The sequence below is a fragment of the Gavialis gangeticus genome, unplaced genomic scaffold, assembly GCF_001723915.1.
Source record: "Gavialis gangeticus isolate Ggan-Ray unplaced genomic scaffold, GavGan_comp1, whole genome shotgun sequence".
NCBI classification, from domain to species: Eukaryota; Metazoa; Chordata; order Crocodylia; family Gavialidae; genus Gavialis; species Gavialis gangeticus.
Genome location: NW_017729019.1, coordinates 5,590,849 through 5,614,304, shown reverse-complemented (window position 1 = coordinate 5,614,304; position 23,456 = coordinate 5,590,849). Strand labels below are relative to the sequence as shown.

At 44.9% G+C, this 23,456-nt stretch overlaps 1 protein-coding gene across 1 annotated transcript in view; it reads left to right on the top strand.

Annotated features, from left to right (window-relative positions):
• ADGRE3 (adhesion G protein-coupled receptor E3) overlaps positions 1-23,456 on the top strand; it is a 54,699-nt gene that overhangs the window by 22,256 nt on the left and 8,987 nt on the right. Inside the window, exons 3-11 of the mRNA XM_019513732.1 lie at positions 9,123-9,199; positions 9,960-10,067; positions 12,413-12,587; positions 13,019-13,135; positions 14,844-15,031; positions 17,282-17,452; positions 20,509-20,706; positions 21,196-21,431; positions 22,421-22,487. Of these exons, the coding sequence (XP_019369277.1) occupies positions 9,123-9,199; positions 9,960-10,067; positions 12,413-12,587; positions 13,019-13,135; positions 14,844-15,031; positions 17,282-17,452; positions 20,509-20,706; positions 21,196-21,431; positions 22,421-22,487 (1,337 nt within the window). The remainder of the gene's footprint in view (positions 1-9,122; positions 9,200-9,959; positions 10,068-12,412; positions 12,588-13,018; positions 13,136-14,843; positions 15,032-17,281; positions 17,453-20,508; positions 20,707-21,195; positions 21,432-22,420; positions 22,488-23,456) is intronic.

Here is a 23,456-nt window from a genome sequence, read left to right as displayed (position 1 = left end):
GAAAAAATGATAAAAAAGTGCTCTAAATATCTGAGTAAATGCTATACTCTGCCTGAGTATTTGTAGGTTTTGAGTCTGTCATTCCTCTTGAATCAGACTTTATAGTCGGGGTCACAGACTGAATTTAGAGAATGGAGTTGTCTGCTTTATAGTCCAAAGAAGGACAAGTGTACTCTTGCAGACGCAAGAGCGCACAAAATCAAGCCCACACTGGGTGCATCTATATATGCGATTAGCATGTAACAATAAACTGTAGCACAGTTCTCTCCAGAGTTTTTCTCCCAAGTGCAGTGTTTACATGTGTGCCTGGGACTGCAGCATGTTGAGCCAGGGCAGAGCAACGGGGGAACCGGGAGGGTCAGCCTGCCAGTCTGGAGCTGCTCCACCCCAGCTCAGTGTGCTGTGGAGGGGCTGGCTGGGCATGAGGATGCTCCAGTGCAGGCCTAGCCAGCAGGCAGGCCCCATACTGTAGCACCCCCATGTCCCAGCCAGCCCCGGTCACTGTGTACATGTGCGTTTTGGTGCATGTAGCTACTCCACTGTAGGACAGTATTTGTCCCAGACAGTAATATCCTACAGTGGAGTTAGTATCATAGTTTTATAGTTTCTAGGGTCGGAAGGGACCTGAGCAGATCATCTAGTCCGACCCCCTGCCATGGCAGGGAAGAATACTGGGGTCAAATGATCCCAGCAAGGTGTACATCTAGGCTCCTCTTAAAGACCCCCAGGGTGGGAGCCAGCACCACTTCTCTAGTTAATTTACTGCACCCTAATATGGGTGCATGTATAGACGGTGAAGCTTTACTGCAGAGCAAATGAAGCACACATGTAGATGCAGCCACTATTCCCAAAGTTTGTCAGCTAACTTTTGAAACTCTGTAACAAAACTACGATTGCAGCTAACAGAACAGATGAGACAGAGAACTGGGAAAGAGTGTTTTGGTTTTTTTTTAATACCTCTCAAAAATTGTTATCCACTAGGATAAAAACCTGTGAATAACGCTTCCTTCAAATTTAGTTAGAACGATGTAAAATGTGTATGTAGTTTAAGGTTAAAACCCCCCATTAATTGTTATTTAACAGTATGCAACTAGCACAGAAAATATTTGGCAAAGCAAAAAGTAAAAACAACTATTCTTAACATTTCAGGGGTTTTTTTGTGATTTTGGAGAGGAAAACTTAGCTTAAGTATAGTTGAAATCCCTACAGATCAAAGAGCTCCATTTCATTTTAGAAAACAATATAAACTACCACCATCTGCTTATAAATCTATACTAAAGAGACTGGCTACACTCCAGAATAGAAAAAAAAATGATGCATGAGTGCCATTCCCCATTCAGTAGTCTAATCTGGACTGCTTTAAACCTAATGGAAACTGGTGGTTTGCTGTAAGCAGCAAACAGCTTAAATACCTTCCTTTGTTTCGGTGGCTAATGGAATACATAAATCAACACATAGCTGAGGTTTCTAAAGGCAGATTTCACTCCATCTTGGCCATAACAAATGAGACTTGAATCTTAAAGTTGGAGCTAAGGGATCAGCGTAATTTGGCATTCTTTCTTAATCACCATCAACATGGAATAAATGCTGCTTGGATAGGCAAATTTTTTCCTATTGCAAATTGTAACGTATATCTGTGAACAGCTATGCAAACAGTTGCTTAAAGAAACCAAATATATGCAAATAATGCACTGAGCAAAACCCCCTTTTAAAAATAGCACCGGAAGAAACTAAAGTAAGTGGTTGCTGAGTTGGGAAAAGCTAGAACTAAAATGTCGTTACCAAGCAGGAAGGCAGTACAGGAAAAGGGTGGATGGTGTGTATATAAATTTGAATCCAAAAGAAAATAGGACACGGATTAACAGAATGCAATCTAGGCTATAAAATATCCTCTAACCCTATAAAAACTTAGGAGTCAGTGTAATTTCTAAAAACAAGTCTGTTAATGAAGACAAAGAATATTTCCTTGTCCCTTTCCCACTTGTTATAATAAACCAGGACAGAAAGAGAAAATGGCATTGCTAGAATTAGAAAAAAAAAATCTCTGATTCCTTTCCAAACCTCCCTGTCTTAAAATTGCCTGTGCTAAATGTGTTAGTGCTGTGTTATGTTTAAAGTATAAAATTAACAGCCATGTAATAAGTTGTAAAGTAAAAATCTGAGCAAGGTTAACAAGGATGTTCAAATTTGTATAAAATCCCTCTTTGCTATTTGTCTTTCCAGCATACCCTAGTAAGGGGGGAGCGGGGGGGGAAGCTTGTGGTTAGTAATGAAAACACGATAAAATAAAGGTTTCTGCTTAGTAACAAAAACAGTGAAAATGTAATAAATTAGTAAATTTAACCAAGCAGACCATGCTAGTGACTAGGGTGGGAACCCGTCTGAAAAGATCGACTGCCTGGGGATGGACTCAGCACCTGACACATGCTGTATTCTAAAAACACAGCTAGTTGCATTTAGACTTAGTAGGAGCTCAAGCCTAAAATATTACCCTTAGTAAGGTGATTCAAAATTGGAGGGATGCCAAAACATATGTATGAAACCTAAAAAATAAAAAAATAAAAATGAAATGCCAATTATAAACTGACAAGATGCTTTGGGTTAAATATGATATCTTTTATTAGATCAATTAAAATAGTTGGGAAAATTCTTCTTTGCAAGCTTTTTGGGTACAAACACCTGCAGACTTCCTCAGTCTGAAGAAGGGCGGTTTTACCTGAAAGCTTGCTAAGAAGAATTTTTTCCAATTATTTGAGTTGGTCTAATAAAAGAGATCAGATTCGCCCAAATAACCTTGTCTGCCGATGTCCTGAGACCAACAGGGCTACAAGGTATACCCCTGAAATTATAAGCTGAAATATTGGCTTGGTTAAAAATGGGTTAACACTAGATAAAGAGGTGTTATAAAATCATAGAAAATTAGGGTTGGAAAAGGACCTAAGGATGTCATCTAATTTAACCCCCTGCTCAAAGCAGGATCACCCCCAGCTTTATTTCCTAGCTAAGGCTTGGTCCAGCTGGGTCTTAAAAACCTCCAAGGATGGCGATCCCACCTCCTGTCTGGGTACCCTGTTCCAGCAGCTGCAAAGTGTTAGACTAAGTCAGTAAAGAAAGAACTATTCTGCTGGATGGTGCCCTCAAAATACGAAGGCATCACGTTGCAGTATACTCACAGTGAACATTGTGTGAGACACCAAAGACCTAAGGTTACTTATCAGATGCTCAGAAAAAAAGAAGCCCCATATGCTTAGAGCATGTCAGGATGTGTACAAAAGTTCCTCTCACCTGAGGTTTGTTCCAGACATCACACCCCAATCCTAAAACACCCCCACAAAACAAAAAAGAAAGAAGGAAACACCCCCTCCACTCACACACACACGGGCAAACAAAAAAAATCATTTGCCTTGGAATAATATCCAGTAATATCCAGAGGAAAAGAAATAACCTTTTATTCACTAAATACCCTTAATAACACTTCAGACAGGTTTTCTGTTATTAAAGCAAGTGTGCTTAGTCACTGAGGCTTACCAGTAACCATTAGGTGAAAGGTACTCATTTCATGCACAAGTTACAATGAGGATGTGGAAACTTTAGCAAGTCCAGAGTTGCAAGGAAGTTATTGATACCATCTTCTAAAGAGGCTGAAAAGCTACCAAAATTGTTATCAGTAGTTAAGTGTGTCAACCATGGCAAGGAAATGGGCCTTAATGTCCTGACATTAATGGCCGTCTCTTTAAAACAGTAACAGGTACGAAAAATACCATTAGTCTCACATCTTTGCTACCAGCCAAAAATATGCCTTCATATTTCTTAGTGCCAGAGCCATTATGCCATCTTATCAGAATGGTAAAGCAATGCTGGCAGACCTGCAAATGCCAAGTGTGGTTTAAAAAACAATGGGAAAAAAGAAAAACTTGGTCTAACCAAAGAACCACGGCAAAAAAAGCTTCCAAATGGATAATACAGAATTGTAGTACAGCTGTGCAAAAATCTCCGAAGAGCCATTTTGGCCCCCTTTCTTGCTTGGTATATTCTTATAAATAAAGCCCCAACTATTACCGTGCCAACTTACGTTCAGTGAAATACTAAGCCAAACACAATGCTGATGGGCCGACACTAATCAGTTCTGCCTCTTTCACCGTTATCAGACGGCTGAGCAAAAAGGACAGAAGAAGCAAAAGCAACCTATCAAAGAGTTACACATAAATCTATTTTGCTGGCTTGCTGATTAGAAAGGCTAGGAAAGCCATGTGAAAGTGAGGGCCGATTCTCAGCTCTTAGCTCAAATAATTAAACTTGCCCACCTAATGAAATGCTCCACTGCAACATCTATGAGTTTTTGGTGACTGACTGTAAAGCTGTCATTAAGAAATATTCTGTATACAAGATGGACTCCTAGTTGGCCCTCCGGTTATCTGTGCCCCAAGGTTTACTTGTGTAAGCAATAACAGTTGCTGAAACACATCAGGCACAACATCAAACCAGGGGGGAAAACGTGGCAAAAAAAAGGGAAAGCTACCTGCCTTCCTAGCCCAGAAATGGTAACAGAAAATAATGCACCAGGAGACGATACTGTACAATACTGGCTTTGTACAATACTGCTGTTTGTCCAGTTGGTACCAGTCAGTGTCCCTGAGGCTATATACCAATACTTGTAAAGAAGCCGAAGAAATGAAATGTGGGTAAATGGACTAGAAGTGTGATTAGTTCCCCCTGCAGGGAAAAGTTCAATATCTTTTTCACAGCCACCTGTTTTTGATTCTGCTTTTTCTTATTCTTGGAATACACCTATTGCAGATTTTCAAAGAAGCCTCTGATACCAGAACTGACCATTGCAGAGAGAACTTTGGGGAACTCTTAAGATGACCTAAGTGCATGTCCCGCCCCTCAAACCTGACTGGACCAGAGTATTATGGTGCAAACCCCTGTGATTTCCTTGAAAGGTCTCTGGAGACATGCCCTGGGGTGAAGCAAGCTGCTTTGCAACCTTATCATCAGGAAAATGAATACTTCTGCTGTCCTGGGGCCTGTTCAGTGAGATGAGATCAAGACACCATAGGCCAACCAAGGGTCCAGGACATCACAGGCTATTGCAACAGACAGCATGACATATCGGCCAGAGACAACATCGCCTTGTTCCCCTGAACTGCAGTCCTGACCTTGATGCTCCGAGGACCACACATGCTAACAACTGAATTTTTTAAATGGCTTTTTCTTTTTAATTGCTCTTTTACTTTGATGTTTTTGTGGCATGACAGGAGCACTTGCCTATCTGCTAACTTTGAATGATCAATTTTGAGGTGTAAATGATGGTGTATGTGTGGGTGGGTCTGTCTGAGAGAGAGAGACTGTACGTAAGGTAATAATCATGTATCCAGGTTTCTAGGTGCTGCATCCTCGTTGGTAAGGTTCGCTGTTCAAAGTAGATTGAAATGAATGTGGAGGTGACTGCCTGTGCAATCAGCTTTCTATGCAGTGTAGAAATACCTTCATCTTCCTTGTCACAAAACTGTGTGTGTGTGCACATGTATGAGTGGTATGTGTGTGTATGTGTGCACTAAGCTGCCAAAAGAGATCTGTGAGCCATTTTGTATTGGAAATTTGAAGAGAAATATGAGTTAATTGTATATGCTGCACAGTTACTTCGAAGGGTCCAGCCACTGTCCCAGGAGGCTGGGAAGAAGGCTACACTTCTGAGCATGCTGAGGTTAGTTTTTTCATGAGAATCAGTCAAAAGTAACTTGACAGTCTAAATCTTGTGGGTGTTCAGTGAATGATTTGGTTTTATTTATTTTTTTTTATGGAAAGAGAAGAATGATCACACTGGAGGGGCAAAACTGATTCTCAGATACTGCATGAATGACTTCAGTATCAATGCTCAGACAACAGAGAGATGATGAGTATGTCTTCACTGCAGGAATTGCACTGTACCGTAGGTGTGCTCAGCAAGTTTTGATCTGGCTAGTGGAAACGCTGCTAGCAACATAGCCACAAAGCCACCAAAGGAGCAAAGAGTTCAGCATCTGCAACCCCTTAGTCCCATGGGGGCTCAGGAAATATGTGGGAGGTTAGCCTACAGGGAGCTCTTGGCTGCTATGGGTTATGGCTAGCAGTCCCCAAATTTAAAGCTAGCTTGGTGACTGCAGTTCAGACATACTTGTATACAAAGATAGCCCAGAATATGGGATCAAGTGATGGTGTAGACATAGAGAGAGACTAGGGGAGTGAAGATAAAGCATGATGGAGGGAAAGACTGTCTCATAAAGCCTCACAAATGTTAATCTGCTATTTCCGTCCCCCGTCCCAAAGCAGCTGGGAATGTTTTTACCCTGTGTGCAATCTGCACTTCTTTGCTTCTGAGCTTTCATGCGGCAGGGCCAGAAATAGCTTGGCTATTAATATTTAGAGGCTTGTTGCTGGCTCTCTGCCTGTGGTGTCTTCCTCTTTATTGCACATATGTCTGCTGGTCTCCGATAAGGGCTCTTAGGAGAAGCTCAGTGGATGTATATTCAGGGAAGCTCTTACGAAATAAGCTCTGGTGAAATGCTAAAGTGCAATAGTGATTTTACTCTAACTCCCTGTGTGGATTTTCTTCTACAGCAGACTAAGCTAAGCCACCCCAAGTACTTGGAGCGCAGAACTGGAACATCTGCATGCTACTGCGGGATGGCTGCACCTGGCTGTTTTCCCAATAAAACATTGTATGCCCTGGGCAGACTCACAGGGAGGACTGCCCCAAGACCCATGCCTCTAGTATCAACAGCTCTGGGATAGAAATCAAGCAGAAACTAGGGCCCCTATGTTTCAAGTATTCCCAGATTGTGAAATGATATAACATGTGGATGGCCCTAGGCACCTACATTTCCCAGCTCTTGGACAGACTTGCCAGATAGACTGCCTCTGAGCTGGGACCTTACTTGGGGAGCTACTGCCATATGGCATGCCTTGAGCTTCCAGGGTCCCAAGTTGCAAGGCAGATGTGTCAGGGGACTGCTGTGGAGGTGGAGAAGCAGGGCCTTTTCAAGGTCCCTAAAGCTGGAGAAGGCAAGCCAGCGACTTCCCTGAAGCCAGGGATGGGGGGCTTCAGGCTCCTGCACTTCCATTACTGCTGGCTCCAGACAGACCTGCCTGCCTGTCAGGTTGCCCCAAAGCAACTGCCTTCTGACCCCTTAGAAGGACAACAGCAAGGGACAGAGATGTTTCTGGTGTCCCCAGTTCAAGTGACTGCCCTGGAACTAGGGACCCAGAGCCTCCAGGCTTCCTACACATAGGCCAGCACTCCCAGGAGGGGGCCTGGGACACCATCAGTGACTTCCAGAGTCTCTGGCTCCCCAGAAGACCACCAGAGACCACCAAAGACCTGCTTTCCACCTCAGGGTAGACCAGCAAAGTGGACGCTCATGAGCTGATGACTCCATGCCTCAAGATTCCCCAGCTTTGGTGCTGACTCACCAGGTGAAATGCTCTGAGACCACACACCTGGAGCTCTCCATGGCCTCCAACTGGCCGGGGTTGGGGTCCATCTGCTTTCAGTATCTCCAGGTCTCAAGCAGAACCATCAGGTGATGTGCTCCAGGGCAGAGGATGCCAGAATGGAGTACTGCCAGCTCCAGGATAGTGTCACTGGTAGGACTACCTCCCACCAAGAGCCTGGAGCTCTCTCCAGGTCAAGGGCAAATCTACTTGGCAGACCTCCCTGGATCCAGGGTCACTGTACCTCCAGAGTTTCTAGCTCTATAGTAGACTCCTTAGTTGGACTGCTGTGGAACCAGAGACATTGTTGGGATCCTATCTTGGATTTGGCAAAAGTTCCTTGCACCTGAGATGTTTCAAAAGAAACATTTTGGGCTTAACGACATGAGGTTTTTCCCGTGAACCTTGTTTATCCAGAAAATTTCTGAGCAGCTCTAAGAACAACACTGCTGCCCTCTACCATGACAGAGGGCTACTACACAGGCCCAGGACACCTGTGGGAGCCAGAGTTTGCAAAAAGAAACACTCTGAACTCTGAAAATGCCACCGTTAAGGTGGCCCTTGTAAACTGGATTCTGTCCTCTGATCCTGTGCTGTTCAAGGGGCTTTAACCAAAGAATTACTTAGTCAGAGCTGGTTGCAGCATTTCCACCATGGTTTTTTTTTTCCATAGAGAAAGAAGTTTTAACAGAATCCTATTACTTTGATACTTGATCACTTCTTTTCTATAGGCAAAACATTCACACTGACATGGTTTTCTCCTTTTCCCTTTCCCTATGACAGGGGGGCTGGACTCAATGATCTCGCGAGGTCCCTTCCAGCCTCTAGTATCTACGAAATCTATGAAATGCAGCTTTTACTTTGACATTTTTTAAAAATCAAATAATTCCATTTGCAGCTTGGAGAGATTTTCCTTGCTTCACTCAGATACTTTCCTGACTCCCCATTTCTACCCCCTCTTCTTTTCCCTGAGACATGGGGGTTAAGGTAAGTAATGGGTAGAAAGTAGAGGGGGAACACCCCCCACACCTTCAAAAAGTAAGTTTCTCTGGGATTCCCTGCTCCAAGCTTGTAGTGTCTACAGGGGCAGATTATCCAGGACTATTTGTTTAAACTCAACCTGACCCCCATGAGCTGGGTAGATGCTCTGCCTTTCTGCAGCATCTTTCATTTAAAAGTTTCCCAGGAGCAAACCATACAGCTTCCATTGTGCTCCCAGGAGTGCTGGTCTCAAGCACTCACATCCACCTGTTGCAGCTCCTTGCGTGCCAGACCTGGGATGGGGGTCGGGAACCTGTGCTGAGGGCGCCCCCCGCCACTGGTCTCAAGCACACCAGAGACAAAGATCTCCAGAGCAGTCCAGCTTCGCTGACTCCTTTCTGGGTCTGGCCAAGCAGAGCAGGAGCAGGTAGGCTGGGCACGCTTGAGACCAGCACCCCTGGGAGTGCTGGAGAAGCTGCATAGCTGGGTCCATCCCTTTGCAGAGTACTAACACTGGGGCTTTGCATCTTTTAGACAGGCATGTCCAACACTTGGCTCTGTGGTTTCAGCAACATGATTCTGTGAACAAATTGGAGTTGTCTTTTTTTTTTTAAATGCTTTATGATTATATGAGGCCAAATGGTAACAATGTTTTCTGCCCTGCACAGAAATCCCCTTTCACTGCCAACAAGATTCAGGAAAAAACGAGGAATACGTAAAGAAGTGTTTGAATGGATCAGAAAATGTAAGTCACATCATGCTTATGCTTCATGCTGTTTTGTGGATGTGGAAAACATTGTTAAGTCCACACTTAACTTTATCTATGCCAGTATGACCTGTGGATACTGGTGCACTGGACTGGGACGCAGGAAATGTGCATTCAGTACACTCCTCATTTTGCTGCTGGTTTGATGGGTGACCTTAGCCAAGTGTGACCTGTCACTTGATGGGCATCATGGGACCTGTGCGCCTCAGTTTCTCCATCTGCAAAATGGAGCTAATGATGCCACCCTCCTTTCTAAAGTGCTTTGAACTTTGTTTATCTGCCACATGCTATAGAGTCTTTTCAATCTTCTGGGTGTTGTGACTTGCTGTTGCTTGGGACTGTTAGAAATAGTAGTTTGGGGAGTTCCTTGGGTAAGTGGTTGCCTACGAACACATGGAACTAGATTAGCTTGCCCAGGGGGCTCCCTTGATAAAAAGTGCTACATGAGTGACATATTAGTATCCTCTATTCCAAATGCCAAAGGAAAGCACTGGTCATAATTGCAAGGAGTTTACTCTGTAGAGAGAAGCAGCAAGGGATGATAGAAAGCCTAGAGATGCACCATAGTTCTTACATAAAGTTCTTTATGCCAGATCCTGAGCTGGTATCACTCAAGATAGTTTCTTGGAGGTCTACTGATATGCATAAGCTTAGGATTTTACCTGTTGGGTACAATTGGTCTTTCATTCATTAGCTGAATCCTAACACTAGACTTGTTTGTCTTTGAATTATTTTCTAGAGTGTGCAAGGTAGTATGAAAGACAGCGCGTTCTGCTCTCTGATGCACTCCACCTTGGAGATCTTTAAGTCTTCCTGTGGGAATGCCAGCTCGACATCTTCCCTGAAGGTCAGACATGTTTGACTGGGAGCTAGGCAGACAAGGTTCTTTGGGTGAATCTGATATCTTTTATTAGACCAACTTAAATAGTTGGAAAACAATTATGCAAGCTTTTGGGTTCAAAAACCTTTCATCAAGCTAAGACTGGGAGCTAGATTCTTCAGTACTGGGGCACTCCTGTCTTTGCCTGGGCTGCAACAGTGTCCTGAGTCTGATCCATTCAGAGCCTGTGTAGAGTGAAAACATCAGCCCTAGGAGATTCCCCCTGGAAAACTTAGTTTTAGTGATTAGGAAGATGGATCTGGTGCAGAGAAAGTCTGGTGTTGTGGCTGAGATATTAATTTAAAACTTGGGACATGGAGTTCAAGGTCTTTCTCTACCACTGATGTCCTGTGTAGCCCTGGACAAGTCATTTGGGCACAGATTTTTAAAAGGATTTACGTGCCCTATTCACATTAATTTCCAAGAGTATAAGGTGCTTCTGTATGCTTCGAAATCTGATCCCTCTGTAAAATAGGGGAATAACATGAATTTCAGAGCTGGAGTCAATCTGGATTTAGATCCAACTGTCCCATACTGGAAGGAGATGCTTTGTGCATGTGTTTGTGTGTGTGCATGCACATATGTGTTTATATATTTGCATTGTCCTATTGTGCCTGGGGTTGACAGGCTCAGTAACAGGGACTGGATGAGTACCATAGATTACATAGAGCAAAGGCAGATGAGGATCTAAATCCAGACTTGACTCCAGCTCTGAAAAGTATGTTATTCCCTCTTACAGAGGGATCAGATATTTAAGCATACAGAAGCACCTTATAATCTTGGAAATTAATGTGCATTGGGCACCCAAATCCCTTTAAAAAACCTGTGTCCAAATGACTTGTCCAAGGCCATACAGGACATCTGTGGTAGAGAAAGACCTTGATCCCCATGTCCCAAGTTTTAAATTAATATCTCAGCCACAACACCACCCTTCCTCTGCCCCAGGATGAGTACCATAGATTACTGGATGAGTACAGTGAAGAAATTGCCCTTTTCATCTGCCTCCCTGTTCTGAGTCTGCCCAGCCCCCTCTGTTTCGAACTCTAGCTGCTGGATCCCGAAGGTCAAGCTAGGTGACTAGGCTGTGAAAATTCGATAGGGAGCAGGGTCATACAGGTATCTCCCACCAAGATACCTGTATGACCCTGCCCCCCACCCCACCTGAGGATGCTGATGACTGTTAAAAGGATTGGTCTGCATCACATAGCCCCTGCTTCTGGTTGGGACATAGTGATGAGGTCACAAAATGTTTTAAAAGAGGGTCACTCCATTTTGGAGGCACTCCATTTTGGGACACTGAAGCAAGCAAAAAGGCCTCCAGAGCTCTATCAGTCTCTGGATGAACATGTAACTTAGCTGAAATTTAGCCAGTAACTTAAGATTCAGTGAACTAGAAGCATATCAAATGGGCCTACAAGGCCATTCTGATTTGTTCAAGTGGGTTTTCTATCAATTTTCCATTGTTTTGTATTCCTTCCTCACTCTCTCCCTCTTTGATCAATAAAACGATCTGTTATAGCATGCTTTGCTATGAATGCTTATGAGGGTAGGACTAGACTTTGAAGCCCCCTTTGATCAGCTGGCTAAAGTGGGCACGTCTTCTTACTTTCCTCTCACACAGGGGGCTTCTTGTTAATGCTTCAGGCTAAAAAGAAGCACCTCAGAATTCCACAGTGGGCTAAGCACCCCCAAGGTCTGCAGGGTCTGTGTACTCTGAGCTGCACTGAGCCCTAACAAAGACCCAGGCCTGGGTGGTGGCAGCGGTTACCCCAGGCTTGCGGGTGTGGTGCAGGAAGGAGGCTGGCCAGATGTAGGCACCCCAGGTGAGGCACCCAAAGCATGGTTTTTGGTTGAGCACAATGAGGCGGGTGGCTTAGCGTAGGAGTGCCCCCTGCTGGCCTGCCACAAGTACCATAGATCACACAGAGATACTATGGCGATGGTTGCAATGGAAACTCAAGACAGTTTGAGGCCATCTTTCCATTCTGCACTCGCACAGCACTGAGGATAATGGAGTCCTAGTTTATAAATAGGGGTTCTTGACATCTACTAACCTACAAACAATAACTGGTGATAATAATTAGAGCATAGCCAAAAACTGTAGTTGCAATAGCATAGTTCTCCACCTGGGCCCCATTGCAATAAATAAGACCAGCTGTAAAGTTCTTGCTCCATGTCCATGGAATCTCATTGCCAGGAATACGGATGTGCTGTCCCCAGGGGAAGGCTCTTACCTGTGGAGTAAGCAGCCACATAGCAATACCCATGTTTATAGAGGCCGTGAGGCAACCTCTAATCATTTAACCTTGTAGAATACGGTGGCATCCTTTGACAAAGCCATTGCAAACATCTCCCTCAAGACACTGGACAACAAGGAAGTGGCTTCTGCTGCAACGCTGATTCTTCAGGGAGTGAGTTCAACTGCACTGATGGCTGCTCTTGACTCTCCAGAGAACAAAACCCAGACTGTGACTACCAACCAAATGGGTAGGAAATAAAGCTGGTGCCAGAGCCAGTGAAAATCATGTTGCAACTGGAAGCTTCCTACTAAGTTAAGCAGGCTTCCTATTGACTTAAGCTGAAAGTTTTGGGGTATTCAGATGAGAGGTTATCGTTAAATCTATCAAGCAAACAGCCTCTAATCTCAGAGCTGGTGTCAAGTCTGGATTTAGATCCAACTGTTTAATACTGGAGGTAAATGCTGTGTGCAGGTGCTTGTGTGCAAGCATGGACATGTGTGTGCATGTATTCACATTCTCCTCTTGCATCTGGGTTTGACAAGAATATCCTTCCCCTTTCTTACCCTGCCCTTTAAGGCTGTTACAGGAACAGAGATATTGCTGCTGTGAAGTTATTTAGAGCAGGCACAACTTTCTCTTTTGTATCTGCACAAAACCCATTTCTTTATTCCTTTATAGTGGTCCAGACAAAGCTTGTTGATAACTGTACCTCGCAGACTAATGCTCTCAGACTTGACTCTCAGAAAAACACCATTGATATTGACTGCGCTGACATCACTGAAGATAATAGCCAAGGTACCGCTGAGGTGTCCCAACAGCTCATTGATCATGGTGGTGACCAGGCCTTGTAGCTCAGACATATAGGGCAAAGCCTAGTGGTATCTATTTTGTGATCAGTTGGCTCTTAGTCTACTGCACTTTTAGCATCTTGTGTGGATGCACCCACAGAGTAAATCTCTTGTGCATTAGTACATCATGGTGAAAGCCATGATGTACTAATTAGTACATCATGGTGAAAGCCATGATGTACTAATGCTAATGCTAATGCTCAGTAGAATTAGTTTACTGCACAGTAGTGGCACTTAAAAGATATGCATCAGTGCTACTGTACAGTAGCATCAATTACTGGGTATTAATGCACATATAGATGTGCCCTGTGAACAGTGCTATGTGGTTCATGCAATTCCTTGTGGGGTAATTTACTGCCCATTGGCATTAAGTGGCATAAGCAATGATGTTGATCCTACATGTGTAACAGAATCTAACCCATTGCATAAGATTGGCCACACCTTGCTATTGACTTAGTAAAATGTTATTCAATAATGAAATGAGTGTTTCAATGTTTGTGGCTTCTTCTGGTGTTAATCCTCCAACATTACTAGACCTTGTCCATCACTCTCAATACTGATTGATTCTCCAGGAACAGGTCCAGACATTTCACTCCTTAGAAGGCCTTTAATTTCTGTTCCCCTTAAGACCCATGCCCTAAAATTCCCTGCTGAGTTTTTACTTCATGCTTGTTAGGGGTGGGGAAAAAAACCCAAACCTTATTGACTTCAATGCAAATTGACCCTAGAATTAAGTATTTTGAAACATGTTGCATGGGAATGAGCTTCACTTGAGAAAGCTCAAAAGTCTGTCAGAGTCAATGGAAAACTCATGAGGATCTGGCTCAGGCCATTAATGGGGTTTTTCTATGAAAATTCTGATTTCCTTTTTTCTAGTGAACACGTAAATGTATCTTCGTAAGAAGAAAATGACCAGATATTAAAGAGCTTCTTGATGTAGCAGAGAAAGACAAGGCACGAATCAAAGGCTGGATGTTAAATCCAGTCACATTCAAATTAGAAAGAATACATTGTTTTTTAACAATGAGGGGATTTAATCCCCCAAACTATCAGTGGAATCTCTTGATTCTCAGCTGCTTTCGAGGCTTTCAGCTCAAGATTGCCTGACTTTGTAGGTGATGTACTTGACTTAGTCACAAGTTATTGGGCACAGTCTAGCTTAACAGGGTGAAATTCTCTAGTCAGTGCTATACAGGATGTCAGACCTGATGATCTAATGGCCTCTGTTGCCCTTAAATCCACAAATAGATCCCTGAGCATTGTCTTCTATACTTTTGCCTAAGCCCAGTCATTGTAGGTGCTGAGTGTCTGCTGCACCGTGTGTAATTCCAGCTACTACTGAAGTTTACAGCAATTTTGAGTGGTCTGAACCTTGGGGAGACTTAGGTATCTTCTTACTGAGAACTAGTGGAAAATCCCCCTTGGTTTTCTTTCCATATAAAAAAGGCTTTTTCAATTAAATGGCATCTTTAGGAAAAAATAGTTTTGGTTGAAAACGTTTATTGATGAACGAAAACGCATCCATTTTTAAAAGGTGTAGGTGCCCAATTATCACTTCTGTTTTAAAAAAAAAAATCCCCCAATTTTTTTTTTTTCCAAACAACCTCAGCATCTCCTCCTCCACATCTCATTTCCACCTGTGCTCATACTTGCAGAATCTGCCGCAGTGGCTTTTATATCCTACACGGATCTGGAGTCAGTTCTGGGAATACAGTATTTTCAGGAGAAAAATCTGCGTAGGGAAGAGTATGCTCACGTGAACTCTCAAGTGGTAAGCGCTGCTACCAGCACACAGAGAAGAAATGTTTCCAGTCCTGTCAACCTCACCTTCTGTCATACCAGGGTAAGTAACTAGTGTGACTCGGGACCAGAGAAGTCATGATCAGCCTAGCTCATCTGCTCCATTCCTATGAATGGCATATTAATAACTTAAACCAGGCCTGTCTACCCAGCCCTTGGGGAACCCTGAGGGATTTTTGATTTAGGTCCCCACCTAGATGGGACCTCTGTCTTAGACCCTTTTTTAAATGCATGCTGACACAGGCCACTCAGAGCAGTGGTAGTTTATGGCAAGATTCTCTGTTTATCTGGGGTCTGCTCATGCCCCATGGTGGGGAAAGGCTATGGAAGTGGGGAAGCTACTGGAGAAGTACCCAGGGGAAGTAACTTCAGCCCAGAAATGAAAGGGGCAGCAGGTGCTGGGATCCCACTGGCATGGTTTTATTAGGTAGTAGAAGCCACTTGGCCTTGCAAGCCATAGGATTCCCTGCGCAAAGTGGATCATGGACTGCCTCTCACCTGGCATGGAAAGGTGGAAGTTGTGGCTGGTGTAGTGGGCTGAGGGAATCTCTCCTCCGTGAGACTGGAAGCAGAAAAAAATATGGAGATTGGTTTCCACTGTCCTTATTCTCACAATCTATTTTAGCCTCTTGCTGGGTCAAGAGTCTCTCCTGCCACACTTGTATATGCTGTCTCCCTCAACCCATACCCCATGCGGCTGCTGCCTGACAGGGGCCTGGGTGAGCTCAGGCCCCATCCCTTTTCTAGGCTCCTTGAAGCTGTTCTCTAGAGAAGCACATCCAACCCTTTCCCCCTCTTCAGCCTGTCTGCCTGTCTTCCCCACCCTTCCTGCCCCATCCCCTGGGATCTAGGAGAAGGTGGCTACAGGCTGTTTTCATTTCCTCTTGGTGGGTTTCCTGCGGTAGGAGGTATCTGTTAGGTTGGGTGCACTTACTTTTGATATTAATATGAAAATTCAAATTCCGGAGAAGGGGCTAAGTCAAACATCCTGCATCTCTAGGGCTGGGCTGCAAGGTCAAAACTCACCCTGCCCTTAGGCAGCCCATTGGGCCACTGTGGCTAGATACACAAATGTCTGTTCTCCATGGCAGGATATGGCTCATATCACAAAATGGTCCTAGTCCAAATGACTAGGTGTCCCCATACAGCTGGACTGGCAGGGAGTGACCGTCAGTGGAGATCTGAAGCAAGGGTTGAACATTTGTCTCTGATGCCTTACCTACTTTCACACCATGCCCCTTTTGGCTGCATACTAGTACAGCTCAAATTCACTCCTGTCAGGTCTTAACTGATCCTAGCAGATACATTTGGCTTTGATTCCTATTCTTCTCGCTCTCCTGATGCTTGTTCACCCCGTGATACTTTTTCCTGCCTAAGTTTTAACTTCCTCAGACGACAGCACATTTGAATGCCCGGAAAATAGGAACTGATGTGGCTTAAAGGGCAGGGCACCTCCTGGTGTTTAGAAAGCCTTCAGGGTCTATCATGCTTTCAAATGTGACCTCTAACAGGTTGGTTAGTTGCTCTGTGCCTCGTTTTTGCTCTTTGAAAAAAAGATATTAACGTTCAACTGAGATCCTTAAATACAAATTATTTATGGTGCTTTAAAATGATATATTCATGTATTTACCCATTGTCTGGACCCCAGAGCCATAACAAGGCAGCTGGGTGCCCAGGGCAGCCTGATACACGAGGGTGGTTGGTGACTTCCAGCTGCCACCACGCGACTGGTACAGTTATGCAGTGGCAGTGGCAGATATTAGTTTTGCACCCTTTTCCCCGTCCCCCCAAGTTGGCAACTGGATCTGCCCTGCCTTAATTATGCTGCTGCTTCAACCAGTGCCAGTGTGCTGAGGTGTAAGCTTTAATGAGGGTACATCATACTAGCTCCCTGCTTCTGCTGGCTGCAATTAGCTCTTAGTGGAGTCATGCTCTTCCATCGCCTGAAAACAGGGACATATCTGAAGGTCTCAGCACATCCTAGGAATGTATATTCAGCTGCAGCAGGTCAGATCAGGCATCCATTAATACAGCCTAACATCTGCTAACTGTAGTCATTTGCATCATGCCTTACACTGTGGGTAGAGCCCCTTCCCCCTTTTCCCAAAGTCACTGCTTCCTGCAGTCCCCTGGCTGGGAATCCACATGCTCAGTTTATATCCTGGACTGGACTCGCAGCCCCAGGGCATCCCTTTCTGTGCTGTGTTCCTGAAGTCAGTATTCTCCTAAAGGCTCCTCTTTCATTTAATTGAGTCTCAGCCGCCTTTCTGTCTCTGATTGAAAACCCTTGCAGGACAAGTTCCCCCAGGACGAAGTCACCTGTGTCCACTGGAACCCAGAAGGTACAAGGGGTGCCTGGACCTCCCAGGGCTGCCAACACGTTCATTCCAACATCACTCACTCACAGTGCAGCTGTCACTACCTGGCCAGCTTCGCCGTACTGATGGCACCTGGTTCCATAGAGGTACTGGAGGTCTTTGGGCTTGGCTTCACATGTCTGTGGAAGCACCGGTCCATAGATTGCTGGGCCCTCTGCTTTGCATGCTGTTGTTTTGGTTGAGTCAGCACATAGGCCTGTTGAAATCAATGATGTGATTTGGGTATCTGCTTTGGTGGGGTCCTGTCTATTTTCAAGTGTGCTGTGTTCCTGAACATAGAAACTATCAAACAGCTGTCAGATATTCCCAAGTCTGACACTTCTGTGAGCTCTGCGTACAAGAAGCTCTGTCCCCCTGCTGCCTCTCAGGATCGTGCCCACAACTGCTTCTCGAGGCTTTTGCCTCTAACCCACAACAGGTTGTGAGACTAGTGTTTGAGGCCCTCCATTTGTACTGTGGGAAACCCTTCAATCCCAAGGGAGGAAATGGGTTATGAACTGCCAAGTTTGAAGGGCTTATGCCAACCCTTAGTTCTAGCAGCACCACCAGCAATGCACCAGAGAGACAGGATTGCCTAGTGCTTAGAGCACTTATGGTCCTGTTTGAGTATCTCAGGCTTTTTGTGTGACCCAGGCAAGTTGCTTAAATGTTATAAGAATCATAGAAAATTAAGGTTGGCAGGGACCTCAGGGGGTCACCTCTGCTCAAAAAGCAGGACCATCCCCAACTAGATTATCCCAGCCAAGTCTTTGTCTATGTGGGTCTTAAACACCTCCAAGGATAGAGAGTCTACAACCTCTTTGGGTAACCTGTTCCAGTGCTTTACTACTCTCTTAATTTGGATACTACTGCATGGTTACTGCTAGCTAATGCTACCTTCTTAAGGGCTACTGTTCCACAGCCAATGGTCATCCTGAACGTGTCGTCTGTTTTATATTGGTTGATCTAGTTCCTTTTAAAATGGGAATGAAGATTTGGCAATGAGAGTGATCTGTGCAAGGAGAATGGCCATAAAAATAGCCATGTTAGATATTTTTTCAGGTGCAGCACCTAGTTAAGCCATAAAGACCAGTACTGAGGATGTTTCCAGTCCATAAAGAGCAATGTGAAGGGAAATGATAGTTCAACGTTAAACCAGAAGACCTTAAAATGTGGATTGAGGCCAGAAAGTCACCAAGTGCACAGGACACCGTGTTAGCAGTCAGTTCTGGGAAGTGATGTGATGAGCTGCTGAGTTAGGCAAGCAAGTTAGCAATCAGAATTGCAGGGTTGTCATCTCACTCTCTGATAGGGACTGTGTCACCTCTAAGCCAGTCACTTTCCCCTTGTGTTTCCCTTCCCACCCTTTGTCTGTCTTATCTATTTAGATGACTAACTCTCCAGAGCAGGCATTGTCTCTTCCCATCAATCTGTACAGCACCTAGCACCATGGGACACTGATCTTAGTTGAGATTTCTAAGTGGCATTGTAAGAGAAATAAGAATAGGCTCTTTCCCCTGCTTATTAAAATCAGGTTTTGCAGCTCTTTGCTCCTGAATTAGTCCTGCAAAGTCAATGCAGTCAGGGGGTGTAAACACAACTTGTTTCTCATTCCTGCATCAGCAGCAGACCTGATATCTAAATTCCAGCTGCAAAAGTGCAAGTGATGGACGTGCCAGGTAGAACCTACCCAGGCTTCTTGATGCTAAGCCAAGTCCATAGGGATCTTGTTAAAGAAATATATATTTTGACCTGCAAACTGAGCAGGTGAATTATCCTTCACTGAGCCCTGTGGTGCTGTGCCTAGGCTGCTAGCAGCCCCTGAGCTAGCTAGCTTAACGCTAGTGGAGATTTCAGTCAACCATGCTGACATCACTTCTGTAGCTGCAGTGTGGACATATCCAGATACACAAGGCATGGCCATTTTCAAATAGCAGAACCACACTTTAGTCAAGTTATCAGACAGTGATGCTTATTCTGGGGTCCTTTCATAATATAAACCAAGAACATGTGAAAATGCAAACAATGTCCATTACACAGCTTGCATAATTGAAAACCTGATCGACAGCCTGTCGGGACTGCGAACTCCTGTTTTTATTAATGGGGATAAAGATCACTGCAGTAACTGGTAGATCATCAGTCTGTACATTGTCTTGCATCTATATTACAATTGTAAATGTTTTACCACAAGGCATGTTGAAATGTAGACCTGGTTCTGGTATCTAGTGCATATCCCCACTGGAGGGCACTGTAACATAGGAAAACTTGGAGCAAAGGATGAGCTGAGCAAAGCTGGCAAAGAGATAAATGCCTCTGAAGGCAGTTAACATTGCTACATGAGGTCGGGGCCCTGATCCTCCTCATGACACACACACCACTGTATCTAATAATCTGGGGAAATCCCTTGCCATTCTGCCATTAAAATAAAGCAAGCAATGAGTCAGATCCTCAGCTGATGTAAAGCAGCATAGTTCCATTAAACACTAAGAAGGCAGTAGAAGTATGGGAATTAACATCAGCCAAGGGGATCTGGCCTTATAAATGAATTGCAAATAGACTGAATAAACTGTACTAATGACTCATGGTGTATTCCCCCCCAAGAGACCTGAGCAAAGTACTGTGAAGTGAACCACTGCCTTGTATACTATCTTCCTTGCTTCTGGGTGGAATAGCACACATGACATGACTTGCTGAATCACTCAAGCTGGTCAGAGTCTTGTGAGATCCTTTCTAATTTAGATCACGGCCATTGTGTCAGTGTAACAGAAATGGGGAAGGCTGGGGTTTAAGAAAATGATCATTTGTTTCAGACAGCATGTTGTGAAAGCAATGATTCCCTCGCTCTTAAACTGCAGCTGACTCCAGGGGGGAATGCAGCTCTGAAAATCAGTCAAACTTCAGCGCCAAAACCTGAGTCTCCGTCACCTTAGCGAAAGGGAAAAACTATAGCTAGCCTTATAATGGGCACCTGATTCACTCTGTGGGTAACCAATAAGCTGTGAGATGGCTACCTCATGCATCTACACCAGGATGCAGTAGGTTCTCCAGCAAGCTAGGATCATGGACACTGAAGATCTTTGATCCCCAGGGAGGTCAATGGGAAACAAATGCAAGTGAGTGGCAAGAAGGCCCAGGATCTGACTTTAACTCTTCTTTGTCACAGGACAACATCCCTCTCACTATGATCAGCTACGTTGGGCTGATCGTGTCCCTGATCTGCCTCATCCTGGCTATTGTTACCTTCCTCTTCTCTCGCACCGTCAAGAATACCAGCAGCAACTTCATCCACCTGCAGCTGAGCATTTTCCTCTTCCTGGCTGATGCTATCTTCTTAGCAGGAATAAACCAAACTTACCTCAAGGTACAATAGGCAGGCTTCCCCAGAGCACAGGTCTGGCCATGGTGTCTTCCCCGGTTGAGGCTGAGCTCCCAGCTGGCCTGATTCTGTTTGTACTTTATACCAGAGTATTCTCCACTGATGTTAGGGGACTTTCTCCTGATTTATCCCAGGTGGGTGAAGGAGGAATTGGGCTGGTTACAGTTTTCATTGCAACCCCATGGCTTCAGTGAGTTCAGCAAACTTGAGCTGACATTGGGCTGGGTTTCCTCTTGGAGCTGATTCCATTGCAATGCAGACCTCAGCAGGTGGGAACCTGGATGAAACAAGGCCAGACCCAAAGTCTGCTCTGATCCCTGTGAGCCAACTGGCCAAATTTCATGTTTTTCCACGAGCGACCATTTTACACTGGTGGAATATTTTCCTAGCCAGGTGGTTGGTAGCCAGCCAGCATGGGAGAAGTGAACTCTTCCCTTCAGACAAACCCACACTGACTTCTCATTCCTCCTCCAGCTCCTGTGTTCCATAATTGCTGGTGTTCTGCATTATCTCTTCCTGGCTTGTTTTGCTTGGATGCTCATGGAAGGAGTGAATCTTTTCCTCGTTGTCAGGAACCTGAAGGTTGCAAATTATTCTGGTGCTGGCAGACACATGAAGACATGCATGTATGCCTTTGGCTATGGATTCCCAGCTGTGATTGTGACAGTTTCTGCAAGCAGTTTCCCAAGTGGTTATGGAACTCCTTATCAGTAGGTGCTGGGTTCAAGGGGGAGGTGGGGACCTTTGGCCTGGCACAGGGGAGCCTTTGCAAAGTCTTCTGCTTAAAAGGTGGTCAGTGTTTTGCATGCCTGGATAATGACCCCCATGGGGTCTCAGCAGTGGGGTCTGAACCTAAACATGCTAGCCTCCACCATGGAGCAGCTCCTTTAACTGGGATCACTAGCAGACCCTCACCCACCTTATGGATCAGGTAGTAGCTCAGTGGACCGGGAACACACGCATCTTGCACATTACAGTTGCAGTCAGCAGGCTTCCTCCTCTGCCTGCTGTGATCTAATGCCTCTGCTGGGCTGACATGGATTGCAGACAGAAAACAGACAATGCATGATGTTTCTTGCACTCCATACAGGTGGTAAATGCTGATATAAGACACTTTGACAGGAAGCTTCCTGTGAGCTCATAGCATTATTCCAGTTTCCCCTTCCTCGCACTATGTCCTAGGCCTCTGATCTCCCAAAACTCCCATCCTGGGGCACCATTTCTTCCTCATGTCTAAGATCCCAACTTCCCACTCTGAATCCAAGCAGGTTGTTCTTGCTATTCATGGAAATTTCTCCCTTTGTCCCAGGCTAAGAATGCATTGCCTGTTTTTTTCTGGCTTTTGCTTGATAACCAATGTACCCATCCAGAAACCATCAGACCCACTGCCTCTTTCAGGATATGGAAGCAAGGGGCCCTGGATATTTTTACCAGGACTCAGTCCCACTCAATGTGAAGCATACAGCCTTCTAAAATTCCCCACTTCACACCTGTGATTCCTCTGTTTCTGGTGTCTGACCTTACTCCATGTGTAACCCCCACTAGCTTAGATGGAGGATGAGCATACAAGGTAGTGCCTGTGCCACCAACTTCTCTCGTAATGGTATCCACTGTCCAGGCAGCTAAATTAGGCAATAAAGGCTGTACCCTGTGTTCAATACCTGAGTTTTACTAATAGGACTTCTCTCTTTCTCTTTAGCTGCTGGCTGAAACTTGATAGGAATTTTAGATGGAGTTTCCTTGGACCAGTCTGCACCATAATTATGGTGGGTACAATCGAGTCTGGGGATTCCCAGAGCAGCAGGACCTATGAGTGTCAAGATAATCTATCACAGGAAAGAACAGAGAAAGTATGGGCCCAAAGTGGAGTCATTAGTAGCCATCAGGACTGGAGCTCCCTGACTTTGGAGTCTTGTTCTGCAAACCAAAAAAACCTGGCCAATGGGATTTTGCAAAGCATGGCTATTTTTCCTCCCTTTCTCATATCCATCTCCAGTGCAATTAGCCTAGTCCCCAGACAACATCAGGCTGCCTCACTGAGGCTTACAGTGATAAACATTAAAAGGAGACAAATGTCTTGAAAGAGGGAAGCAGCACTGGAGAGCTGGGAACAAACTATGCAGCACACACATTACAAGGCTGTTTGGAGCCTTCAGACTGATTCTCCCTTCACACAAGAGGTACACTGGTATCCCCCCCAGTCTTCAGTGGAGAATTGGTCCCAGTGGCATTACTCCTGATTTACACCAGGCTGAGAGAGAATAGAATGGGGGAGTGAATATTTTGTATTCACTCACGGTCATAACAGCCTTATGAATCCATCCCTGGGCCTGTTTTCAAAGGACTTGGGCTGGGATAGCTTAACCGTGGGACTTCAGGGTAGGGCCTTGTTCCATGGTCCGAAATCACTGGTCAAAACTTCCAGCACAAACATCCCACTCCATATCCCAACCTATGAGCCCCCCACCAGTGGCTTAAGTCACTGGAGTCAAATCAGGAGCTAGGCTGTCGTAGAGCTGACTGTGTGCCAGAGCGGGGAGATCAAGTGCACTGTGCTCCTCCAGGTGGGCCGCTTATACAGCCATGTCCGTGTGGCACCAGGGGCAGGCTAATTAGCAGGGAGAAAGTGGCACTTTGCCATAGTGATATTCATTGGCCTGCTGAAGGCACTGCCTGGATGTGGCTACATTATTTCTTGTTTAAGAAGCAGCCTGCCCTGAGCAGTGCAGCATGTG